Source organism: Eriocheir sinensis, chromosome 8, assembly GCF_024679095.1.
Source record: "Eriocheir sinensis breed Jianghai 21 chromosome 8, ASM2467909v1, whole genome shotgun sequence".
Classification (NCBI taxonomy): Eukaryota; Metazoa; Arthropoda; class Malacostraca; order Decapoda; family Varunidae; genus Eriocheir; species Eriocheir sinensis.
In genome coordinates this window covers 14028411-14055131 of record NC_066516.1, presented here as the reverse complement: position 1 = coordinate 14055131, position 26721 = coordinate 14028411, and the positions used below count along the sequence as shown (strand labels likewise).

The 26721-nt window shown below is 44.4% G+C and overlaps 1 protein-coding gene and 1 long non-coding RNA gene across 14 annotated transcripts in view; one reads left to right on the top strand and one right to left on the bottom strand.

The window, feature by feature from the left end:
- Positions 1-26721, bottom strand: part of LOC126995572 (rho guanine nucleotide exchange factor 4-like) — a 232256-nt gene that overhangs the window by 108680 nt on the left and 96855 nt on the right. For 11 of the 12 annotated variants that reach the window (XM_050855228.1, XM_050855235.1, XM_050855233.1 and 8 more), the window contains 2 exons: positions 4502-4610; positions 554-643 (listed from right to left, as the gene is read on the bottom strand). In XM_050855228.1, the coding sequence (XP_050711185.1) occupies positions 554-643; positions 4502-4610 (199 nt within the window). Of the gene's footprint in view, positions 1-553; positions 644-4501; positions 4611-9391; positions 10387-16178; positions 16266-26721 lie in introns of those variants that run through there. The other variant, XM_050855242.1, reaches the window with a different exon arrangement.
- LOC126995574 (uncharacterized) lies at positions 12170-13929 on the top strand. Of its 2 annotated transcripts, none has more exons than XR_007750424.1 (3): positions 12170-12870; positions 12963-13122; positions 13439-13929. It is a non-coding gene; the product is annotated as an uncharacterized LOC126995574 (long non-coding RNA). The 2 variants fall into 2 exon arrangements; XR_007750423.1 differs by having other exon boundaries at positions 13384-13929.

Sequence of the window (26721 nt, the reverse complement as noted above, 5' to 3'; positions counted from 1 at the left end):
TATTTTCCTTTTCTGTGTCCTTCGCTTTTATTCCTCGTGTTCATTTTTTCCTATTCTTCCCCTTTCCTACTTTATTTCCTCTATTCTTACCTTCTGAACACATATACATAGAAAAAAAAAACGAAATAAAAACACATGAACAAGAAGAACAACAAAAATACGGAAGAGAAAGAAGATAAAAAAGGAGATGAGAGAAAAAACGATATAAAAACAAACAAAACAAAATGAAATAATAAAGAAATAAAAAAAAACATGACAGGAAAAAAAGTACAACCAAGGAAAAAAAACGAATAAGAAAACAGGAAATAAAAAAAATCAACAACAAAAAAAGAATGACAAAAAAGATATGAAAAAAAACAGAAAAAGGAAAATAAAAACAATCACAAAAACAACAAAAAACTACTAAAAAAATGGAAAATAAAAACAAACACAAAAACAACAAAAAAACTACAAAAAACAATAAAAAGGAAAATAAAAACAAACAAAAAAAAGGAAAAATAAAAACAAAAACAAAAAAACAACAAAAACTACAAAATCGCTCTCCAGTACTCACCGTGAAGGCCGAATCGACGCCCAACGAGCCAAAAAGGTCAGGGTCGGCCGGGGGGGGCGGGGTGGTGACGTGACCTGACCCCGTGACCAGCTGTGCGTGACGGGGGGTGGGGTGCAGGAGGGGGGCAGCATGGCGGGGAGATGGGGGAGGGGAGAAAAGAGAAGCTGGATTAGTTACTTCTTCTGGGGGGAGAATATGGGGAGATGAGGGAGGTGTTGGGATGGAGGGGCAGGGGTGGAGAGAGGGGAGGAGGGGAAGGGAAGGGTATGGGGAGGTATAGGGTTGGAGGGAATGAGGAGGGGATGGGGGAGCTGCAGATGAAGGGAGGAGAGAAGGGGAAGATGGAGATAGAGGGGAGGGAATGGAGGGGGAGGTAGTAGAGATGAAGGGGAGGGGGAGGGGAGAGGATGAGAGGATAAGGGGGGGTTATAGGGAGATGGGGAGCGAGAGAGAGAGAGAGAGAGAGAGAGAGAGAGAGAGAGAGAGGAGGGGGGGCGGGTGGAGAAAGAGGGGGAGGTTAGTTTTTGTGGAGTGGATGATTGTGGAAGAGGGGTTGGGGAGGAGGGAGGGAGAGGGGAGTTGGGGAAAGCGGGAGGGGAGATATGGAATGGGAGATAAGGGGGAGGGAAATATTGAAGAAGGGAAGGAAGGGGGATGGGGAGGGGGAGGAAAAGAAGGGGAGAAGAAACGTGATGGGTAAAAAAAAGACGAAGGGGAGGAAGCGGGTGGGGGGCGGGTGGTGAGAAACGAGAATAGTGAGACAGCTTGATAGAGGAGGAGGAGGAGGAGGAGGAGGAGGAGGAGAAAACGATATGAAGGTCAGTGTTGAAATGTTATAAATGAAAGGAGAGCAGGAGAGAATGAGGAGGAGGAGGAGGAGGAGGAGAGAAAGAGAGGAGGAGGGAGGGGGGAGGGAAAAAAGAGCGAGAGACAAGATATTGCAAAATGAAAACACACAGAGAGAGAGAGAGAGAGAGAGAGAGAGAGAGAGAGAGAGAGAGAGAGAGAGAGAGAGAGAGAGAGAGAGAGAGAGAGAGAGAGAGAGAGAGAGAGAGAGAGAGAGAGACCTAATTTCTGGCGTGAGGTTAGGTCATTCTTCCTCTTCCTCCTCCTCCTCCTCCTCCTCCTCTCCCTCCCTTCACGTCTTCACCTCTCCCCTTTCCTCCTCCTCCTCCTCCTTCTCCTTCTCTTCCTCTTCCTCTCATCCTTGCACATTTTCCCTTTAAACTCCTCTCTCTTTCTCCCTCTCCTTCCATTCCACTTTTTCCTCACTCCCTGTCTTTGTCTTCGTCTTCCTCTTCTACTTCTTCTTCTTCCTCCTCCTCCTCCTCCAAAGTTTACGGCCTAACTTAACACAAAACTAAGAAGTAACTTTGCGGATGAACACGAGAATGTGACTAACTTTTTTTTGCTCCTTATTATTATTTTTTTTTTTGTCTATTTTTTTTGTGATTCAGTTGAAGTGAAAATTGGGTGGGGAGAGGAGGAGGAGGAGGAGGAGGAGGAGAGAATCATTGAAATTCAGAAGACGGTTCCAATCACGGGGCGAGAGAAAGAAAATAAAAAAGAAAAAAAAGAAAGAAAAAAAGAAAGAAAAATGGAAGAAAGGAAGGAAGGAAGGATAAAAAGGTGGATAGAACAGAATCCGACCTTCTATCTATTTATCCTCAATCAGTCAGTCAGTCAGTCAATTACCCAGTCAATCAGCCAGCCAGTCAATTAGTCAGCCAGTCAGTCAGTTAGTCAGCCAGTCAGTCAGTCAGTCAGCAAGTTATTGAAAAATTGATATATTCCTCATTACAGCCAATCTGTAAATCATTAACCAGTTAGTCAACCTCCAGTCATCCACCCAATGAATCAGTCACCCATTCAGTCATCCACTCAGTCACCCACCCAGTCAATCATCCACGCAGTCAGCCACTCAGTCAATCATCCACGCAGTCAGCCACTCAGTCAGTCAGCCAGTCAGTCAGTCAGTCAGTCAGTCAGTCAGTCAGTCAGTCAGCCAGTCAGTCAGTCAGCCACTCAGTCAGCCAGTCAGTCAGTCAGTCAGTCAGCCAGTCAGTCATCCATCCATCTACCCCGTCAGTCAGCCAGCCAGCCGCACAGTCAGCCATCAACACACTCCATCACTCAGCCATTAACTCGTCAGTCATCCACTTAGTCAGCAAGTCAACCAGTCAGCCACCCAGTCAACCAGTCAGCCATGCACCCAGTCACCCGGTCAGCCAACCAGTCCACCAGCCAGCCAGACCGCCAGGCACCAACCACTTGCTTCCATCTCAATGCCAATTTTTACGACATTGCCAAAACAGGAGGAGGAGGAGGAGGAGGAGGAGGAGGAGGAAGGAGGAACGTGGGGGGAGAAGGTACAGATGGGAGGAGAGATTGGGCGATGGTGGGTGAAAGTGGATGAAGAAGAAGAAGAAGAAGAAGAAAAAGAAGAAGAAGAAGAAGAAGAAGAAGAAGAAGAGTACGAAAGGTGAAGGATGAGAAAAAAGTAGAATTGGGAGCAAGAGGTGGAAGTAGAAAGAAGAAGAGGGGGAGGAGGAGGAGGAAGAAGAAAAGGATGAGGAGAAAGTGAGAAGAGAAGGAGAGCTGGAGGGGGAGGAGGAGGAGGAAGAAGAAAAAGGATGAGAACAAAGAGTCAGAAGAGAAGAAGGAGAGGAGGAAGAGGAGGAAGTGGAGGAGGAGGAGGAGGAAGAAGGAGAGCTGGAGGGGGAGGAGGAGGAGGAAGAAGAAAAAGGATGAGAACAAAGAGTCAGAAGAGAAGAAGGAGAGGAGGAAGAGGAGGAAGTGGAGGAGGAGGAGGAGGAGGAGGAGGAGAGTGCCAATATCCACTCTCCTGCCACACATGTGATTCACTACCGATCGTAACACACAATAACGTCACAGGGCAAGGCGTGTGTATGTATGTATGTATGTAAATATGTATGTAGTATGTATGTATGTATGTATGTATGTATGAGTGTTTGTGTGAGTGTGTAATAGGGAAAACTATCAATGGAAACACCCACAATAACCTCTACCAAAGCCTAATCAAACTTGGGTGTTGTGTACGACCCGAAGTGTTTGAGAATGCGTGGATAAGTTCGGTATCTATTTCCAAAGGCCACAAAGAATATCAATCGGTTTATCATGAGTGTTATTTTTGTATCGTTCATGAGTCAAATTACAACCAGGGTCATAAAACTACCCATGCACGGAAATGCCCATAACAACCTCTGACAAAGCCTTATCATACTTGTTGTTCTGGAAGCCCCGAAAAATACAGGCCAAAAATAAAAATAAAAACTACCCACGGAAATGCCCAAAACAACCTCTAACAAAGCTTTATCATATTTGTTGTTGTGGAAGCCCCGAAAAATACAGAAAAAAAAAAAAAACTACCCACGGAAATGCCCATAACAACCTCTAACAAAGCCTTATCATATTTGTTGTTGTGGAAGCCCCGAAAAATACAGGCCAAAATTACCGTCAGCGCCTCACCTCCATGCCTATACACTTACTAACTTACTAACAGGGCCGTATTGCTAAACATTAATCGCCCAAGTTCACATATTTGACAAGGCTTTCCAGGAGTAGTTTCCAGAAGTAGTTTTATGACCCTGGTGGTAGTCTGACCCTTCTTCTGTACCATGAACCTAAACAAACACTCATTAGAACCCGACTGACCCCCTCTTTGACCTTTAGAAATAACTGATGTGAGAACTGAAAGTGTCTTCTAATACCGACTTCACATTTCGGCCTAACCCTTAAATAATAACAATAACAATAATAATACAATTTGTCAAGTCAAGCATTAAATAAAAAAATCTCAAGACCCATAAAACCTAACATCACCCTCGACTACTCAAACTCCAGCAAGACCTTCACTTCCATGTCTAACCTTCGGCCTAACCCCAAAGGCCTAACCTCACCCTCGACCTTCTCCCTTCAGCGCCTTACCTCGATGCCTGAGTCCCCGGAGTCGGCGGAGTTGCACTTGGTGGCGCGCGCATCCCGGAGGCGGGCACGGCGACGCTCCTTGCTCGACCGAAACAGCGGGTGGCCGAACCTGCGGGAGGAGGAGAAGGAGGAATTAGACGAGAGAGAAAGAAGTGTGTAGTGAGTGATTGAGGGAGACGGAGGGGAGAAGAGGAGGAGAGGGATGTATTAGACGAGGGAGGAAGAAGTGTGTAGTGAGTGATTGAGGGAGACGGAGGGGAGAAGAGGAGGAGAGGGGTGTATTAGACGAGGGAGGAAGAAGTGTGTAGTGAGTGATTGAGGGAGACGGAGGGAGAAGAGGAGGAGAGGGGTGATTAGACGAGTGTGGATGATGTGTGTAGTGAGTGATTGAGGGAGACGGAGGGGAGAAGAGGAGGAGAGGGGTGTATTAGACGAGGGAGGAAGAAGTGTGTAGTGAGTGATTGAGGGAGACGGAGGGGAGAAGAGGAGGAGAGGGGTGTATTAGACGAGGGAGGAAGAAGTGTGTAGTGAGTGATTGAGGGAGACGGAGGGGAGAAGAGGAGGAGAGGGGTGTATTAGACGAGGGAGAGGAGTAAGGGGGCTATCACACTGGGCATATTTTCCGTGGATCTTCAGTCAAACCACGATTTCCGCTAACGTGGTTCTCAATTGTTTGTTGTTATTGCTGCTGATGAAGATGATGAGCAATCCCGTCGTCCTTCAGTGAAATCTACAGTAGCTTTGGAAGATTGTGGACACGTCAGAAAACCACGCAAATATGAGAACCACGCCAGCGGAAATCGTGGTTTGACTGAAGATCCACGGAAAATTTGACCAGTGTAATAGCCCCTTAAGTGTGTAGTGAGTGGATAAGAGAGAAGAAGGGAGGAGGAGGAGGAGAGGGACGCATTAGACAAGAGGAAGAAGTGTGTAGAGTGAAAAGGGAAAGAAGAAGAGGGGGACTGACTGAACAACAATAAACAGTGACATGAAGACACGAGGAAACATCCAAAGTGAGGACCCGTTACAAAGGCGAAAACTCCGACGACCAAACTGTACATGACTGACTGAGAGACGGAAGGGGGAGAGGAGGAGAGGGATGAATTAGGAGAGAGGAATAATGTGTAATGAGTGGATAAGAGATACGAAAGGAAGAAGGAGAAGGAGGAGGGCGAAGTAGAGAGAGAGGAGTAGATGTGTAATGAATAAATGAGAGACGAAAGGAGGAAGAGGAGGAGAGGGATGAATTAGGAGAGAGGAATAAGTGGATAAGAGATACGAAAGGAAGAAGGAGAAGGAGGAGGGCGAAGTAGAGAGAGAGGAGTAGATGTGTAATGAATAAATGAGAGACGAAAGGAGGAAGAGGAGGAGAGGGATGAATTAGGAGAGAGGAATAATGTGTAATGAGTGGATAAGAGATACGAAAGGAAGAAGGAGAAGGAGGAGGGCGAAGTAGAGAGAGAGAGGAATAAATGTGTAATGAATGAATGAGAGAGACGAAAGGAGGAAGAGGAGAGGGATGTATTTGGCGAGAGGAATAGGAGATTGATGATTGGATGAGAGAAGGAAGGAGAAAGGGAGGGTCAGATTAGAGGAGAGAGGAACAGCTGTGTGATGCGTGAATGACAGAGGGATAGTGGATGGGAGGGACAAATTAGAGGTAGTGGGGACAGAATTATGTGGTGGATGGATAGGAGAGAGGAAGGGACGAGAAATAGGTGATAATGTTTAAAGGCGGAGGAGAGGAGCGAATAAGAGAGGGAAATATGTGTTTGATGAGTGAATGAGAGACGAAGGGAAGATGGATGAAGAGAGAGAGAACCGGTAGGAAGAGAAGGAGAGCGAATTAGAGAAAGATGAATAGATGTTTAGCGTTTGAAGGAAGAGGGGCGAATGAGAGACAGACAGAGAGAGAGAGAGAGAGAGAGAGAGAGAGAGAGAGAGAGAGAGAGAGAGAGAGAGAGAGAGAGAGAGAGAGAGAGAGAGAGAGAGAGAGAGAGAGAGAGAGAGAGAGAGAGAGAGAGAGAGAGAGAGAGAGAGAGAGAGAGAGAGAGAGAGAGAGAGAGAGAGAGAGAGCAGGATAACGAGTGCTCAGGAGGGAAGGAGAGAAGAGAAAGGTAGAGAGAAAAAAGGCGAAAGATACGTGAGGGAAACAGGAAAAAAGGGGGAATGAAAATGGAGAGAAAGGAGGGAAGGGAGGAGAGAAAGAGAAAAAAAAACGGAGGAGATGGAGGTGAGGGAGGCAGGAAAAAGCGGATAGTGAAAAAGGGAGAGAAAAAAACTGGAGAGAAAGAGAGGAAAGAGAGAAGGAAAAGGAAGAGATAAAGATGGAGGGAGAAAGGAAGGAAGGGAGAGGAGACGAGGACCAAGGGAAGGGGAGGGGGGGGAGAGAGGACCAAGGGAGGGGGGGGGGGAGGAAGGAGAAAAATTACAATAGTGATTAGAAGGAAGGAGAAACAGGTGTGAAAGACAGGTGTGTGTGTGAGAACGGACAGGTGATGGAGAAGACAGGTGGAGGGGGGGGGGGAGGAGGGAGAAAGGACGGGAGGAAGTGGAAGAGCGGAAAGGGGAGAGAGAGGAGAGGAGAGAGAGAGAGAGAGAGAGAGAGAGAGAGAGAGAGAGAGAGAGAGAGAGAGAGAGAGAGAGAGAGAGAGAGAGAGAGAGAGAGAGAGAGAGAGAGAGAGAGAGAGAGAGAGAGAGAGAGAGAGAGAGAGAGAGAGAGAGAGAAACTTGGTAGCTGGGAGGGAAAGAGAGATAGGAAGGGGAGGGGAAAGATAGGAGTGAATGTGTGTGTGTGTGTGTGTGTGTGTGTGTGTGTGTGTGTGTGTGTGTGTGTGTGTGTTGGGAGAGGTGTCTGATTAGAAAGAGAAAAAAAAAGGAGAGTGGAGATAAATGTGGGATGGTGGAGGTGGTGCTGGTGGTGGTGGAGGTGTTAATGGTAGAGGTAATGGTGGTGGTGGTGGTGGTGGTGACTGAGACGTGACGGTATTGTGGTGGTAAAATGTGGCATGGAGGGGGCAGGAGGAGGAGGAGGAGGAGGAGGAGGAGTGAGGAGGAGGAGTGAGGAGGAATGCAGTGAAGGTAGTTGGTGAATAAGAAATTGAGATTGAGAGTGGTGGTGGTGGTGGTGGTGGTGGAGGTGGTGGTGGTGAAAGAAGGGCAGAGAGAGAGGGTAAAGAGGAAAAGGTCTGAAGGTGAAGGAGAGAGAGAGAGAGAGAGAGAGAGAGAGAGAGAGAGAGAGAGAGAGAGAGAGAGAGAGAGAGAGAGAGAGAGAGAGAGTAGGGCATGCATGAAGTTCTGCATATTGCAAAAGAGATTACCTAATGTGAGAAACCTGGGTAAAGCAACAAACACGATTCAGAAGAAGAAAAGAAGAACAAGAAGACAAAAAAGAAAAAAAAAACATGATGATAGTGTTGAAATAATAACACAACTACTACTACTACTACTACTATTACTACTACTACTACTACTATTACTACTACTACTACTACTACTACTATTATTATTATTACTACTACTACTACTACTACTACTACTACTACTAATAATAATAATAATAATAATAATAATAATAATAATAATAATAATAATAATAATAATAGCAAAGACGAATAAACAGGAATGGAGGAGGAGGAGCAGAAAAAAGAGGAAGTGTAGAAGATAAATAAACGATAATGGGGACAGTGACGTGACGAAAGGACGTGATGTTGGTGATGGTGGTGGTGGTGGTGGTGATGGTGGTGGTGATGGTGGTGGTGATGGTGGTGGTGATGGTGGTGGTGATGGTGGTGGTGATGGTGGTGGTGGTGATGGTGGTGGTGGTGATGGTGGTGGTGATGGTGGTGGTGATGGTGGTGATGGTGGTGGTGGTGATGGTGGTGGTGATGGTGGTGGTGATGGTGGTGGTGATGGTGGTGGTGGTGATGGTGTTTGATAAAAAAAAAGTCACGGCGAGAGAGAGAGAGAGAGAGAGAGAGAGAGAGAGAGAGAGAGAGAGAGAGAGAGAGAGAGAGAGAGAGAGGAATAAGGATAACGTTCATATATATTTCGAACAACAACAAGAGCAATAACAATAAAAACTATAATAATAATAATAACAATAACCATAATAATAATAATAATAATAATAATAATAGTAATAATAATAACAATTACAATAACAACAACAAATTAAAATAAATAACATTCTGAAATACAAAATAACACACACACACACACACACACACACACACACACACACACACACACACACACACACACACACACACACACACACACACACACACAGGTGTATTCAAAGTCGTGAGGGGAAATACAGGTGAGAAGAGGAGGAAAAGGTTAAGGGTAAAGGAAAAGCCAAAAGGAGGAAGAGAAATGGGGGGAAGGGGGAGGAGGAGGAAGGGGAGGAGAAGGAGGAGGGGGAGGAAGAGGAGGAAGGGGAAGGGGAGGAAGAGGAGGAGGAGGGAATAGATAAAGGGGAAAAAGTGGAGAGAAAGAAGAGGAAGGGATGAGGAAAAGGTCATATGTAAAGAGAGAGAGAGAGAGAGAGAGAGAGAGAGAGAGAGAGAGAGAGAGAGAGAGAGAGAGAGAGAGAGAGAGAGAGAGAGAGAGAGAGAGAGAGAGAGAGAGAGAGAGAGAGAGAGAGAGAGAGAGAGAGAGAGAGAGAGAGATAAGGGAGGAAATTAAATGATTGGATGACATGTGGATAGAACGGGAGAGGGGAGGGAAAGCGAGAGGGGGGAGGAAGGGGAAGAGGGGAAAGGGGATGAAAGGGGAGTGGAAATGGGGTCAGATGGGGAAAAAAGTTGTATTAAAGATATTGATTTGATAAGACTAATAAGGATCTCTCTCTCTCTCTCTCTCTCTCTCTCTCTCTCTCTCACTCACGCGGTGCAGAGGATGGGCGGCAGGAGCGATGCGTTGTAGAGGATATAGAGAACCAGGGCGATGCACAGGAAAAATAGGACTCCCCCGATGGTGTTGGGGGAGATAGTGAAGGAGGTGGAGGCGGAGGTGGAAGCGGATGAGGAGGGTTCTACCACCTCCACCACTCCGTATGTTAGGCTGTGTATGTTGGCCATTATGGAGCAACTGGATTGAGTGGGAAGATGGAGGGGTGTGTGGGAGGGGTTTTGTGAGGTGGTGGGGAGGGGTTTGGTTTGGTGGGGGAGTAAAGGGGAAGGGGTGGGGTGTGATTAATAGGGGGAATTGAGGGGAGTAAGAGGATAGTGGGAAGTTTGTGGGAGGGGACTTATATAGGAGGAGGTTGTGGAGGGTTGGGGGAGTAGGGGAAGGGGAATGATTAGAAGAGGGGATTGTGGGAAGTAAGAGGATAGGGGGAAACTTGTGTGTGTGGGAGGGGATTTGTGTGTGGGAGGGGACTTATGCTGGAGGGGTAAGGTTATGTATTGTAGGGGGTGGGTGGTGGGGGGGAGGGGTTGTGTATGTAAAGGGGGTGGGGGGTTGTGTGTCTGAGGGGGATGGTTAATCGTTGAATCCTCCTTTCCTTCTTTTTTCTTCTTTTTCTTCTTGTATTTCTTCTTTTTTCTCTATTTTTCTTTTTCCTATTTTTTCTTTTTGTTCTTTTATTGGGAGGGTCGATTTTTCTTCTTATATCATCATTCCATTTATTGTTTCTCTCTTTCTCTGTTCCTCTCTTTCTTCCATCTCCATGTTTATTATTTCTTCTCTTCTTCTTCTTATTATTTTCACACGCATTCAAACTCCTTCATGATCAGTATATATATTTTTTCTCACTTTTCAGATCGTTCATAGTTACAATCTTTCACACGCTTTCTTATTTTCCTTTGTCACTCATCTTTCACACAGTTTTCCTTTTCATGCATTATTTTCTTTTATGTTTTCCCTATTTTTTTCATTTTCTTTAAACGAAGGAAAAATGCAAATATAAGCCAAAATAAGAGAAAAAAACGAGAAAAAAAACCGGTATGTAAATATAGGAAACAAAAGAAGAAGAAGCAATAAGGGAAAGCAACAAGAAGAGAGAGAGAGAGAGAGAGAGAGAGAGAGAGAGAGAGAGAGAGAGAGAGAGAGAGAGAGAGAGAGAGAGAGAGAGAGAGAGAGAGAGAGAGAGAGAGAGAGAGAGAGAGAGGAGAACGAAAAAAAGAGAAAAAAGAATGATAATAAAGAAAGTGTGAGAGAAAAAGAACGAAAAAAGAAAACGCACAGAGTAATAAATTCGAGAGAGAGAGAGAGAGAGAGAGAGAGAGAGAGAGAGAGAGAGAGAGAGAGAGAGAGAGAGAGAGAGAGAGAGAAAGCAAGGTAATTAAATAAAAAGTTGGGAACCGCTCTCTTGTTTTCGTCCCAGTGTTGTTTTTGTTTTCTCCCATGACGCAACCAATGAGTCACGGGTCTCTCTCTCTCTCTCTCTCTCTCTGCGAAACCGACTGGCTCGCCTTAAGTAACAATATTTTACCTGGAAGGAAAGAGAGAGAGAGAGAGAGAGAGAGAGAGAGAGAGAGAGAGAGAGAGAGAGAGAGAGAGAGAGAGAGAGAGAGAGAGAGAGAGAATTGAGAAAGATGAGAATGTGTGGCGAACAATGTGTGTGTGTGTGTGTGTGTTCAATAATATCTTCAGGGGAAAATATATATTCTCATCTTTGCTTACTTGGGGGAGGGAAAGTTTATGGTTCTCTCTCTCTCTCTCTCTCTAATATATATATAAAAGAAATTTCTGAAGGTCCAAGGACGCAGCAAAGAGACAGCAAGCGTACACACACACACACACACACACACACACACACACACACACACACACACACACACACACTTCGCTTCCTGAACATGTACAAACGACCTTTATGGAAACATGAACGTGTCTTTAAAACACACACACACGTACAATACCAAGCGATGTCCTATAAACGAATACGTACACACACACACACACACACACACACACACACACACACACACACACACACACACACACACACACATTCACTAAACATACACGTACACACGGAGGGAAAGTGTACACAAGAGCTGCCTACGTTCATGCAACAAAAATAATAGAAGAAAGAATGAATGAAAGAAAGAATTTAAAAGAAAGAAAGAGAGAGAGAGAGAGAAAGAGAAAGAACAATGTTGCCTTCACACTAACAAGGAACAGAAAGTGTGTGTGTGTGTTCAAGGATACAAATATTTAAAGAATATAATTTGACGGGTGATGTATATACTTTTTAATTCTCACCGATGTAAATTAAAAGAAAAAAAACCGTTGCATTTCCTAATTAGTAAAACAACGTTGCATTTCATCATAAAAAAAAGTGTTTTATTTCATCATCAGTAAAAAGTTTTGTATATCATTATCAGCAGAAAAAAAAATAAATAAATAAATAAATAACCCTAAAAAAAAAATATCTCTACAACTACACAACGACGGTCAAGGATCAGTAAAAAGCTTTGTATATCAGTATTAGCAAAAATAAATAAATAAATAAATAAATAAAAAATATATAAAATAACCCCCTCCCCTAAAAATATCTCTACAACTACACAACGACGGTCAAGCACACGCCGTAACTTTTATATGTTGTTTTTGTTCTTGTTTTTAGATTCCTTTTTATTTAGTGGCATGGTTTTTTTTTTGGTTTTTTTGCCCGAACATCCTTCCGTCCATTTTCCCCACAATCTGTACATCTAATCTTTTCATGGCCTGTTTATAAATTAATCTGCTCTTCATCTACATCCCTGATTGCCATTTTCTATTTTAATCATTTACTACAGTGTCATACCTTCCCAATAGACCTATATATTTTTCCTCCTTAAAAACATTAAATTCTACCTTTGTCGAAATTTAACCTCCATATCCTACTGTGCATGTCTATATATTTTTTTCGAGTTGTTTTATTCTTATTATCATTATCATATATTGTTATTATTATCAGAACATAAGAACGTAAGGAGTCTGCAAGAGGCCGGTGGGTCTGTACAAGGCAGCTCCTGTGAACCTAACCCCACCTTCCCTCACTATCCATAAAGTTATCTAATCTCTTTTTGAATGTGACTATCGTATCGGCACTCACACCATGACTGCCAAGCCTGTTCCTCTCATCCACCATTCTGCTCGTAAACCAATTTTTGCATATGTCCTTGTTGAATCTGAATTTATCCAGCTTAGACCCATTACTACGTGTCCTGCCCAGTTCTCTTATCCTCAGAACCTTATTAATAGCCCCCTTATTAAAGCCATTCATCCATTTATAAACTTCCATCAAGTCTCCTCGCACCCTTCGCCTATAGAGAGAAAGCAAGTTCAATTCTTTAAGTCTTACTGGTGGTGATGGTGAGGCAGACGTGACGTATTGGTGATGGTGATGCAGGTGTTAAGTATTGGTGGTGGTGGTGGTGGTGATGGTGTTAATAATGGTGATGGTGAGGCAGACGTGACGAATTAGTGATGGTGATGCAGGTGTTAAGTATTGGTGGTGGTGGAGGAGGTGGTGATGGTGTTAATAATGGTGATGGTGAGGCAGACGTGACGAATTAGTGATGGTGATGCAGGTGTTAAGTATTGGTGGTGGTGGTGGTGATGGTGTTAATAATGGTGATGGTGAGGCAGACGTGACGTATTAGTGATGGTGATGATGGTGTTAAGTATTGGTGGTGGTGGTGGTGGTGTTAATAATGGTGATGGTGAGGCAGACGTGACGTATTAGTGATGGTGATGCAGGTGTTAAGTATTGGTGGTGGTGGTGGTGGTGGTGATGGTGTTAATAATGGTGATGGTGAGGCAGACGTGACGTATTAGTGATGGTGATGCAGGTGTTACGTATTGGTGGTGGTGGTGGTGATGGTGTTAATAATGGTGATGGTGAGGCAGACGTGACGTATTAGTGATGGTGATGATGGTGTTAGTAATGGTGATGGTGAGGCAGACGTGACGTATTAGTGATGGTGATGATGGTGTTAGTAATGGTGATGGTGAGGCAGACGTGACGTATTAGTGATGGTGATGATGGTGTTAGTAATGGTGATGGTGATGCAGACGTGACGTATTAGTGATGGTGATGATGGTGTTAGTAATGGTGATGGTGAGGCAGACGTGACGTATTAGTGATGGTGATGATGGTGTTAATAATGGTGATGGTGAGGCAGACGTGAATCAAACAAATACGCAGCAAATACCCGAATGTCCTTCCATCCCCACGTGTCTAAGCTGGGCATACGGTACAAACCTGAAACTTACCTAATTAACCTATGCCCTTACCTGCCCATGCCCTTCCCCCCCTCCCCTCCTCCTCTTCCTTGCTTTCTAACTCCATCCCTTCCTCCTACTCCTCCTCCTTCTCCTTCTCATCCTGTTCCTCCTACTCATCCTAATCCTGTTTTCCTTCTGGTGGTGCTGGTGGTGTTAGTCCTCCTCCTCCTCCTCCTCCTCCTCCTCCTCCTCCAGTTACCCGTGTCCACTCCACCCATCACCATGTTAGGTTCAAGACTAAGACGTTTGCTTGTATATTCACTTTTTTTTAACGATATAAATTTTACGCACGTCACCTAACCTGTCGATGACTCATGTTCTCTCTCTCAAGCAGGTGCAGTTAACTACGTGGTGAGAAAGCCTGTTAGAGAGAGAGAGAGAGAGAGAGAGAGAGAGAGAGAGAGAGAGAGAGAGAGAGAGAGAGAGAGAGAGAGAGAGAGAGAGAGAGAGAGAGAGAGAGAGAGAGAGAGAGAGAGAGAGAGAGATTGCATATAAAAGTGTGTGGGCATGTTCTTAGGCAATGCAGGGCGAGGGGAGGGGAGGGGAGGGGAGAAGGGAGGAGAAGAAAGGGGAGTGAGTGCAAGAGGGAAGGGGAGGGGAGGGGAAAGGAGTGGAGGAGAAGAAAGGGGAGTGAGTGCAAGAGGGGAGGGATGGGGAGGATGGGGAATGAGAGGGGAGAGAGAGGAAAGAAAGAGGGATAGGGAGGGGAGGATGGGGAAGAGAGGGGAGTGGGAGGAGAGAGAGAGAGAGGGAAGGAGAGGGCACTAAAGAGAAAGGAGATGGGGGTGAAGGGAAGGAAGGAATAAAGGAAGGGGATGCAAGAAGTGGAGTAGGGTAAGAAGGAAGGGGAATGGGGAATGGAGGGGAGATAGGGAAGAGTTGTGGGACTGGGGGGAGGGGGGGAGGAACGGATCCCCACCCAACCCCCCCAATCCCCAACCTCCCACTACCCATAAAAAGCGGTTCCTCCCACATTACACCCACGATCTCCCCCTCCCCACTCCTCCTCCATCTCTACTACATCCGCAAGTATCGAATTTCTCTGTCTCTAACGGATATATAACAACAACAAAAAACAATAATAACAAAAACAGCTGTAACGATAACAATGATGAGAATAGTAATAATAATAGTAATAATGAGATAATAATAAAAATCACCTCATTGTTATTATTATTATTATTATTATTATTATTATTATTATTATTATTATTATTATTATTATTATTATTATTAGGCATTTGCTATTAATTATTTACTAGTTCTATTGACTGTTATTGTTATGCTTTTGTTTTATTATTTACTGTTATTTATTTTATTACAACTTTATTATCATCTTCAAGGACACGTCACTATCATCACCATCATTACTGTCATCATCATCATTAGCAGCATTAACATCACCTTCATTGCCATCTTCATCAGTCTGTTCATCATCACGTAATCACTATCAATTAATCATCTTTATCACCATCTTCACCACCATCATCACCACCATCACTATCATCATCATCATTAGCAGCATTAACATCATTGTCACTGCATTGCCATCTTCATCAGTCTATTCATCATTACGTAATCACTATCAATTAGTCATCTTCATCACCATCATCACCACCATCACCATCATTACCAGCATTAACATCACCGTCACTGCATTGCCATCTTCATCAGTCTATTCATCATTACGTAATCACTATCAATTAATCATCTCCATCACCATCATCACAACCTTCATCACTACTACATTCATCCTCAACACCCCTATCATCATCACTACCTTTTAATCCCCCATCATCTTCGTCATCACCACCATCATCACAACCTTCATCACTACCACATTCATCCTCAACACCCCTATCATCATCACAACCTTTTAATCCCCCATCATCTTCGTCATCACCACCATCATCACCACCCTCATCACAACCAGTATCTCCCTCATGGCGCCATTATCAAATTTCATCACCCAAACCCAATTATTTTCCAGCACTTTCCATTAACTTTCCTTCAACAAACATAATTTTCTTACCCTCGCACCACCACCACCACCACCACCACCACCTTCACTACCATTCATTACCACACCACCAAAAACAACCACTCCACATGACATCACCATTAGGCACCATTAGCATCTTCAATTATATATTACGTGTCATCACCATCACCACCACCACCATCACCATCATTACATTCACACACCATGTCATTGTCACCTCCAGTATTGCATCACCACCATCATCACCATCACCATACACGTAATCTCAGTTCTTAAAACGTATATTTCATCACCACCACTTGTATGCACTCAACACCATCTGCATCACCATTTTCATCACCACTGTATCACATTTACCGTCATCACACACCACGAGTAACACCAAACACCACCACCACTACACAAACACCCATACAGTCACAATATCAACACCACTTCATCACCACGCACTCAGCACCAGCGCAACAACACCACACAGTCACCACCGCGATACTGGCAGGTCACTGGTGGTGGTGGTTGTCTTCCGGCCACCTGATTTCACCTGTCCTTGTGGTGGTGGTGGTGGTGGTGATGGTGGTGACTCCTCCCACCCTCCTCTTCCTCAACACCATCTCTCCCCCCTCCTCCCCCTCTTCCTCATCCAAGACATGTCACGCGCGAATGACTGAGTAGGATTAGGAGGAGGAGGAGGAGGAGGAGATGAAGGAGAAGGATATTGTGATGATGAAGGAATGCAGGAGTGGTGGAATGCTGTACTGGTGGTGATAATAGTGGTGATGGTGGTGGTGATGATAGTAGTAACAGTAGTAGTAGTAGTAGTAGTAGTAGTAGTAACAGCATCACTATCATCATCATCAGAAGCAGCAGATGTAATGGTAAGGGTGGTGGTGGTGGTGGTGGTGGTGATGATGGTGGTGGTGGTGGTTATAGAGGTGGCAGTAAATTTTCCATGCCATTACCCGACCCACAAAACACACACACACACACACACACACACACACACACACACACACACACACACACACAGGTACACACGTTCGAACTGACCACATGTTAAGACGACACTGTTCTCCTTCTCTCCACCACCACCACCTCCACCTCCACCTTCACCACCTCCACCACCACCAGGGGAGGAGGAGGAGGAGGAGGGTGTGTAGGATGAAGAAGGCAGTGGTGGTGGAGAAAGGTACGAAGGGAAGGAGGGAGGAGGAGGAGGAGGGGGAGGAGGAGGAGGAGGAGGTGGAGTGGAAGGAAGAGGAGGAGGAGGGAATTGTGTCGCAGTGGAGATATACTTGTAAGAGGTGGAGGTGGAGGAGGAGGAGGAGGAGGAGTGGAAGGAAGAAGAGGAGGAGGAAATTGTGTCGCAGTGGGGATATACTTGTAAGAGGTGGAGGAGGAGGAGGGGGAGGAGGAGGAGGAGGGGGAGGAGGAGGAGGAGGAGGAGTGGTAGGAAGAAGAGGAGGAGGAAATTGTGTCGCAGTGGGGATATACTTGTAAGAGGTGGAGGAGGAGGAGGAGGAGGCTCTTTTGGGTCCTCTTCTTCCTATTATGGCGTTTTGTAGAACCTGTAACATCCTCCTCCTCCTCCTCCTCCTCCTCCTCCTCTTCCTCTTCCTTCGTCTCCTTTACACTCATCTTTTCATATTTCCTCGTTTCTTCTTCCTTCTTTTCCTCCTTCCTACTCATCCTACTGCCATTTCCTCCTCTTCATCTCCTCCTCCTCCTCCTCCTGCGCGTGATAATTCAGGGACAAACAGCGACAAAAATATAAGAGGAGAATATTATTATGATTATACGGAACTGTTTACAGGAAGGAGGAGGAAGAAGATGTCATTGAGAGGAGGAGGAGGAGGAGGAGGAGGAGGAGGAGGAGGAGGAGGAGGAGGAGGAGTATTGAGACAAGTTGCATTGTTTGTTCGCGGTGAGGAAATGGAAGGGAAATGGAGGAGGAGGAGGAGGAGGAGAGAGATAGAGAGAGAAAGAAGGAGGACGAGGAGGAAAGGTTGGAGGGAAGAATCTTGGAGAAAGGAGACCAATACACAAAAGGTAATGGAGGAGGAGGAGGAGGAGGAGGAGGAGGAGATAGGGAGTAATTATTTCTCTCCAACAACAATGGAGGAAAAAAATAACACACTAACATTCTCCTCCTCCTCCTCCTCCTCCACCTCCTTCATTAACAAGAGGTGATGGAGGTAAAACTAGTATTGCAAGGGAGGGAGGAAAGAGACGGAGGGGGAGGAAAGGAAGAAAAGGGGGGGAGGAGGAGGGGGATGGAAAAAAAAGTGGAGGGGGGAGGTGAGGGGTCAATGAAGGGGGGGGGGTCAGGGGCAGCTACTAATAAGCAAAGGAGGGAAGAGGGGGAGGAGGAGAGAGGGAAAGAAGAAGGGAAGAGGAGGAGGAGGAGGAGGATGGTAGTGATGGAGAAATAAGAGGAAGGAATTAAGGAAGAAAATGAAAAGTGGGAAGAGGAGGAAAGAGATGAAGCAACAGAGGAAAAAAAAGGAGAAAGGTAGAAGAAGAGGGGAAGACAATGAAACCAGACAAGGAAGAAGGGAGATAGAAGGAAGAGTGGAAGGAGAAGGAAAATGAGGAAAAGGGAGAGTAAGAGGAAAGAAGAGGAGGGAAGAGAGGAAGAAATGAATAAAGAAGTAAAGAAGGAAGAGAGATAAGGACGAAGAAGGAAGGAAAAGAGGAAGATAAAGATGAAAGGAAGGAAAAAAAAGAAAACAGGAGGAAATAACAAGTAGCAGAAGAAGGAAAGGGAAGTACAGAGGAAGAAAAAAGGAAGGAAGGAACGAGGAACGAAGAAAGAAAGGAAACAAGGAAAGCAGGAAGAAAGGGAAAGGAAAGGAAAAAATAAAGGAAAGTAAAAAAAAGAAGAGGTGAAGAAAAGAGGGAGAAAATAAATGGAAGGGCGATAGGGGGCAAAAGGAGAAAGGAGATGAAGGAAAGTGAAAATAAAAGGAAAAAAAAGAAGATAAGTAAACTGGGAGGAGACGAAGAAAGAAAAATGAGGGAGAGGCGAAAAGGGAGAAGAAAGAGATAAGAGGTTAGTAGAAGATAGATGGAGATGAAGGAAGATGAAAGAGGAAGAGGAGGAGAAATAGGAGAACAGGAGAAAGATAAAGGAGGTTAGGAGGAGAATTAGGATAAAGAAAGGAGGAGGAGGAGGAGGAGAAAAAGGAGAACAGGAGGAAGATAAAGGAGGTTAGGAGGAGAATTAGGACAAAGAAAGGAGAAGGAGGAGGAGGAGAAAAGGAGAAAAGGAGGGAGATAAAGGAGGTTAGGAGGAGAATTAGGACAAAGAAAGGAGGAGGAGGAGGAGGATAAAAAAGGAGAACAGGAGGGAGATAAAGGAGGTTAGGAGGAGGAGAGCTGCGCAGTAACGGTATATCACCAAAATCACACGATATCCAGTCTGCCCACGCGCTCTATCTTAGGATGCATGTAGAAGGTGCTGTCTCTCTCTCTCTCTCTCTAAATATATAACTTTTCGCAAAACTAATTTCAAGAGATCAGATCAAACGTTTCCTTCGTAATCTTTTTTTTTTTTTTAACACACACACACACACACACACACACACACACACACACACACACACACACACACACACACACACACACACACACACACACACACAAACACACACACACACACACACACACACACACGCACATCACACACGTACATGAAAGTTTCCCACCACTCCCACATTTCCTCACATACATACATACATACATACATACATAGTATACAATTTTTCCACCACTCCCGTAAAAGGAAAAGAGATTAAATAGGAGAGAGAGAGAGAGAGAGAGAGAGAGAGAGAGAGAGAGAGAGAGAGAGAGAGAGAGAGAGAGAGAGAGAGAGAGAGAGAGAGAGAGAGAGAGAGAGAGAGAGAGAGGGAAGAGGGAGAGAGGAGAAGGTGGGCGTGATGAGGGGGGGATGAGAAAGTTGACCCCATCTCTCTCTCTCTCCTTTCTTCACCCTCATAATATTTCTCCCTCCACTTAATACCACGTAATCTGTTTCTCTTCTTTCCCTCCTCTTCTCCTTCTTTCCTTCCCCATCCTTCTCTTCCACTTCTCTTCCTCCTCCCATGATAAGTTTGGGCTAAGTTATAAATGGCGTTATTATCATTATTGTGGTAGTAGTGGTAGTAGTAGTAGTAGTAGTCGTTGTAGTGTTCATAGTAAAACATCAATAGTTATCAATTTTTCAATACTACTTCCTTTCACTCCCTCTCTCCCTCCTCCTCCTCCTCCTCCTCCTCCTCCTCCTCTTCCTCTTCCTCCTCCTCCACCTATCAGAAAATTGCAATATCATCCTGCCCTTCCTTGCACCAACAAACAAACAAACACACATACCACAGTGAAAGTACTAAATACCGACACAACGGCATTCCAGCATGTACACACACACACACACACACACACACACACACACACACACACACACACACACACGCACGCAGTGAAAGTACTCTTGCCTCAGTGAATGCAAGTCTTGGTACTCTTATGGATCAAGTCTTCTTCTTCTTCTTCTTCTGCCTGCTCCTCTTCCTCTTCTTTTTTCTCCTTTCTTCGATTTTCTTTCTCTTTTTTATATCTTTTCATTATTATAAGCTCCTTCATCGTTATTTTCTTCTTTTTTTTCTTTTTCCTCTTTTTCATCAACTACTTCATCATCATTATCACCCTTTTCTTCTCTATCTTCTTTTTCCTTTAGCTTTCTTCTTTTTCTTCTTTTTTCTTCAGCTTTCTTCTTTTTCTTCTTCATCTTCTCCTTTTCCTTATTCTTCTTATTTTCTTCTTGGACTCATTCTTCTTTCAGTCTTTCTTTTCATATTTTCGTTATTTATCTATCTATTTTCTTTCTTAGCATATCGATCAACCTATCAATTTTGCATATCACCACACGCATACATACATACATACATACATACATACATACATAGTCCCCCTCCATCACCCCCTACCTCTCCTTCCCACTCTCCCCAATCTCTTTTCCTCCCTCTTTGTAACCTCACTCCTCCCAACACCTCGCCACCCCCCCACACTCACGAACTCCCCTCTTCTCTCCCTTTTCCCCCTCCGCCCTATCCCTTCCCCACTCTCCTTCCCTTTCCTTTGTGACCTCCCCTCCCTTCATCCCCCCATCCCAACACCTAGCCACCCCCCCCACACCCTCCTTCATTCCCCCTCCGCCCTATCCCTTCCCCCACTCTCCTTCCCTTTCCTTTCTGACCTCCCTCCCTTCATACCCCCCTCCAAACACCTCCCCACACTCACGTCACAGACTCCCCTCTTCCCTCCCCCTCCCCATCCCTTCCCCATCACATTACCGCCTCACCTTGTGCTCCCCCTCCCCCCACACACCTATTCCCCAAACCTGTCCTCTCTTCCCCTTAGCTTGTTTTTCCCCTCCTCCTCCACTTCTTCCTTCCTTCATCCACCTCTCCTCTATCTCATCACTACCATCACCACTTTTACATGTTCTGCATCACCACCAATCTCATCACCACTATCCCTTTCATTTCACCCCCACACCTCCCTTCTACCTCATCACTACCACCACATCACCACTTAACACCACACTTCATCACCACTTTATCACCACCACCACCCTCTGCCTTCCCCTTACTATCTCTCCCCTCTCCTTACTTACATACTTACGCCCCTCTACTTACCTACAATGCCATACGTCTTTCCCCTCCTTTCCCTCCTCCCCCCTTCCTTCCTTTATCATAACCATCCTTTCTTTTCTCTCCTTCTTGTTTCTCCCTTCCTTCCTTTATCATAACCATCCTTTCTTTTCTCTCCTTCTTTCCCTTCGTTTCTTTTCTTGTTTCTCCTTTCCCCTCCTTTCCCTCATCCCCCCTTCCTTCCTTTACCATAACCTTCCTTTCTTTTCTTTCCTTCTTTCCCTTCGTTTCTTTTCTTGTTTCTCTTAGTTACTCCTGTTTTTCCTGTCTCCTTTCTTCACCGCATCAGTTCTGTTTCCCCTCCCACAAGATTTAGTAAGCCTTCTCCCTTCCCCTTCCCATCAATCCGTTCCCCAACCATCCTTTCTTTTCTTGTCTTTCTTTTTATGTTTTTTTCTGTCTCTTTTCTTCATCATTTCCCTCCTGTTTTTTTTCTGTCTCTTTTTTTCATAATTTCCCTCCTGTTTCCCCTCCCATAAGATTAAGTAAGCCTTCTCCCTTCGTCTTCCCCTTCCCATCAACCCGTTCTCAAACCATCCTTTCTCTTCTTTCTTTCTTTCCTTCGTTTCTTTTCCTGTTTTCCCTGTTTTTTTCTGTTTCTTTTCTTCATCATTTCCCTCCTGTTTCCCCTCCCATAAGATTAAGTAAGCCTACCCCCTTCCCCTTCCCCTTCCCATCAACCCGTTCCCCAACCATCCTTTCTTTCCTTCGTTTCTTTCCCTGTTTCTTTTCTTCATCATTTCCCTCCCGTTTCCCCTCCCATAAAATTCGTAAGCCTCCTAAGACCACTCCACTACCATCATCAACCCTTCACCCACTACTATAACCATCACCACCACCATCACCACATATACTTTTTTTTTTCACCACAACCCATTCCACCACCACCACCACCACCATCACTATCAAACTCCCTTTCTTATTTGCCTTCCCTCCACCACAACCACCACCACCACAACCGCCACCCATACATCACAGGTACACACATACACCTAAAGATCACCTGCCAATAAGTGATCAATACCTTAGTCCAGGTGTAAATTATCTGGAGGAGGAGGAGGAGGAGGAGGAGGAGGAGGAGGAGGAAGAGGAGGAGGACGAGGTTGAACGATCGCTACAAAAGACTGGAAAATGTTTATGGAAAAGAGAGAGAGAGAGAGAGAGAGAGAGAGAGAGAGAGAGAGAGAGAGAGAGAGAGAGAGAGAGAGAGAGAGAGAGAGAGAGAGAGAGAGAGAGAGAGAGAGAGAGAGAGAGAGAGAGAGAGAGAGAGAGAGAGAGAGAATCACCATAACATATTGGAAGAAGGAGGAGGAGGAGGAGGAGGAGGAGGAGGAGGAGGAAGAAGAAAACGAAGGAGGAATGGAAATGAGACAAGAGGGAGAAGAAAGGAGAAAGGAATACTGAAGGAAGAAAGGAAGGAAGGAAGGAAGGTGAGAAGGAAGGTAGGAGGGAGAAATGGAGAGGGAGGAAACAAGAGAAAAAAAGGGGAAAAGGGAGAAAATGAGGAAGGAAAGGACATAAAGAAAAAGAAGGAATGAAAGAAGGAAAGGAAAGGAGGGAAGGAAAAAGGAAGAAGTGAGTAAGAGAAGGAAGGAAGAAAAGAAGGAAGGAAAAATATAAGATAAAAAGAAAGGAAGAAGGGAAGAAAGAAAGGAGTGAAAGAAAGAGAAAAGAGAGAGGGAGAAAGAGAAGGAAGAGTAAAACAGGGAGAAGGAGAAGGAAAGAAGGAAGAAAGGAAAGAGGAAAAAACACAGAAAAACGAGAGGAAGAAGGAAGAACCGAACGAAAAAAAATAATTAAACAAGAGAAGAGGGAAGAAAGGAGGTAAAGAACGAATAGAGGAAGAAGGGAAGGAGGAAAGGGGGGGGGGGAGGGGTGAAGGAGAGCCAGCAAAGGGTCACGTGATTGAGGTCAGAGCCTGGCAAATGGAAGGAGGTCAGGTGAGGGAGGAGGAGGAGGAGGAGGAGGAAGGGGAGGAGGAGGAGGAGGAGTGCAGCAAAAGGGGAAAGTGGGTGAGAAAAAAAAAGAGCAAGAAACGGAATAAAGAAGAGAGAGAGAGAGAGAGAGAGAGAGAGAGAGAGAGAGAGAGAGAGAGAGAGAGAGAGAGAGAGAGAGAGAGAGAGAGAGAGAGAGAGAGAGAGAGAGAGAGAGAGAGAGAGAGAGAGAGAGAGAGAGAGAGAGAGAGAGAGTAAATACTGCACAGAAGAGAAAATAACGAAAGAGGAAAAAAAAGTCGCAAATGAGAAACAAAAGAGTGGAGGAAAGGAGAAAGGAAGGAGAGGAAAATTAACGGTGAAGGAGGAGGAGGAGGAGGAGGAGGAGGGGGAAGAGGAGGAAAGGTTTCATGTGGTAGTTCTGAGGCAGCCTTATAAGCATCTCCTCCTCCTCCTCCTCCTCCTCCTCCTCCTCCTCCTCCTTATTATCATCCTCCTCTCCTAGTTTGGTTTCCTTCTTCATATTTATTTCCTTCTTTACATATTTATAGATTTTTTTTTTACGCTGTGGAATATATTTTAAATCTCTCTTTCCTCCTCCTCCTCCTCCTCCACCAACGATCTCTTTTCTCCATCTCTCTAACTGCTTGAGATGAAGTTTCCCTCAGCTTCCCCTCTCTCTCTCTCTCATGCAAGGGTACGAGGAATGAGAAATATCTGAGAGGTGGAGAAAGATATGCCACAGGAGGAGAAGGAGGAGGAGGAGGAGGAGGAAGAGGAGGAGGAGGAGGAGGAGGAGGAGGAGGAGGAGGAGGAGGAGGAGGAGGAATGGTGACGGAGATGAGGGAAGGTTTTATTGTCTGGGAGAAGAGAGGGGAGAGGGGAGGAGAGGGAAGGGAAGAGGGGAGGAAGGGAGGAGGAAAGAGAAAGAGGTAAGAGGGAGGAAGGAGAGGGAGGAAAAAGAAAGGGAAGTGGTCAGCAATAAAAGGAGAAAGAGGAAGAGGAAGAGGAAGAGGAGAGAGAGAGAGAGAGAGAGAGAGAGAGAGAGAGAGAGAGAGAGAGAGAGAGAGAGAGAGAGAGAGAGAGAGAGAGAGAGAGAGAGAGAGAGAGAGAGAGAGAGAGAGAAATGGGGAACTGGAGAGGAAGACGAATGAGAAAGTAAAGGTAAAGAAGATAAAATGGAGAAGGAGGAGGAGGAGGAGGAGGAGGAGGAGGAAAAGGAGATATATTTCTGGTTGGGTTCAAACTGCTTCTAGATATCTTCCTCCTCCTCCTCCTCCTCCTCCTCCTCCTCCTGCTCCTCTTCCTCCTCTTCCTCTTCTCCATCTCGTTCTCTTCCGGTTGCCTTCTATCATAGACGAGAGAGAGAGAGAGAGAGAGAGAGAGAGAGAGAGAGAGAGAGAGAGAGAGAGAGAGAGAGAGAGAGAGAGAGAGAGACTTAATTCACCTGGTAATTCCATTAATACGCAATAAAATGCTTCTCTGGTGATAATAATAATAATAATAATAATAATAATAATAATAATAATAATAATAATAATAATAATAATAATAATAATAATAAAGAAGAAGAGGAAGAAATAGAGTATAAAGATGGCGAAGAATATGAAGATGACAAATATTATGAAGGAAAAGAAGAAGAAAAAGAAGAAAAAGAAGAAAGAAGTAAAATATATAAATAACTAAAAATATGAAGATAACGAATAAGATGAGGAATAATATATGAAGGAGAAGAAGAGGAAGAAGAAGAAGATAAGGAGGAGGAGGAGAGGAAGAGGATCACAGTGAAATGCTCTCAAAGGACTGGAAGAGGAGGAAAGAAAAGAAGGAAATGAAGGCTATGACAGGAAGAAGATGAGAGATGGAGATAAAGAAGAGGAGAGAAATGAAGAGGAGAGAGGATGAAGAGGGATAAAATAGAGGGAATGAAGGAAGGAAAGGCAAAATAAAAGAAGGAAGAGAAAAAAGAAGAGAAGAAAGAAGACAGTGAAGAAAACGAGATGAATTTGAAAGTAATGAGGAAAAGAAAGAAAAAGAAAAAGGAATAAAAAGAAAAATAATATAGAAAAAGCAATCTCGTGAAACACAAAAGTAAGAAAAGAGAAAGGAAGGAAGGATAAGGAGAAGAGGAAGAAAGACAAAGACGAAGGGAAAAGAAATAAAGAAAAGAAGAAAAGAAGAAAGGTAAGAACGAAAGGAGGAACGAAAAAAAGAATAGGAAGGAAAATGAATAAAGAAAGAAAGGGAGGGAGATAAGAACGAAGGGATGAACGAAAAAGACAATAGGAAGGAAAATGAATAAAGAAAGAAAGGGGGAGAGGTAAGAACGAAGGGATGAACGAAAAAGACAATAGGAAGGAAAATGAATAAAGAAAGAAAGGGAGGGAGATAAGAACGAAGAGAGAAACGGAAAAAAGAATAGGAAGGAAGGAAAATGAATAAAGAAAGAAAGGGGGAGAGATAAGAATGAAGGGAGGAACGAGAAAGACAATAGGAAGGAAAATGAATAAAGAAAGAAAGAGAGGGAGATAAAAACGAAGAGAGAAACGAAAAAAAGAATAGGAAGGAAGGAAAATGAATAAAGAAAAAAAAAGGGAGGGGGATAAGAACGAAGAGAGAAACGAAAAAGAGAATAGGAAGGAAGGAAAATGAATAAAGAAAGAAAGGGGGGAGGTCAGAACGAAAAGAGAAATTAAAAAAATGAAGAAAATGAAAGAAGAAAGGAAGGAAGGAGAAAAATACAAAAAGGAAGGAAGAAAAAGAAGTGGGAAAAAGAAGCTTAAAAAGAACCAAAGATGAAAAGGAAACTCCAGAAACTCACTTACCAGGAGGAGGAAGAGGAGGAGGAGGAGGAGGAGGAAAAGGAGGAGGAGTCACGTTTGGGAAGAATTGCTTAGTTGATATTCATAACACTTGCGTTCACCATATTCATCACCTCCTCCTCCTCCTCCTCCTCCTCCTCCTCCTCCTATTTCCATTCTCCATTTCCTCTCATCCATTTTTCACACAACAAATTTAATCTTTTTCCTCGCCTCTTTCTGCTCTTCCTCCTCTTCCTCCTTCTCTTCTTCTTTAGTCTTATTATCCCTTTTCCATTCCTATTCCCATGTCCTGCAATATCCAACAAACGCACCTAACATCACCAGAGCCGATCCAGGATAGAGGTAGAGGAGGTAGAGTTATAATTGTATTTCCTAAAAAATCCTTATAACCAAAAACTAACTAAAATTATGAGTATTCTTTTTCTTGAACACAACATTCAATAAACAACAGAACAATGATATGAAAATACATATAGCCACCGTTGCCAGATTGTCGTACTCAGAGCATAGTATTTACCTGTTTCTGACGCCT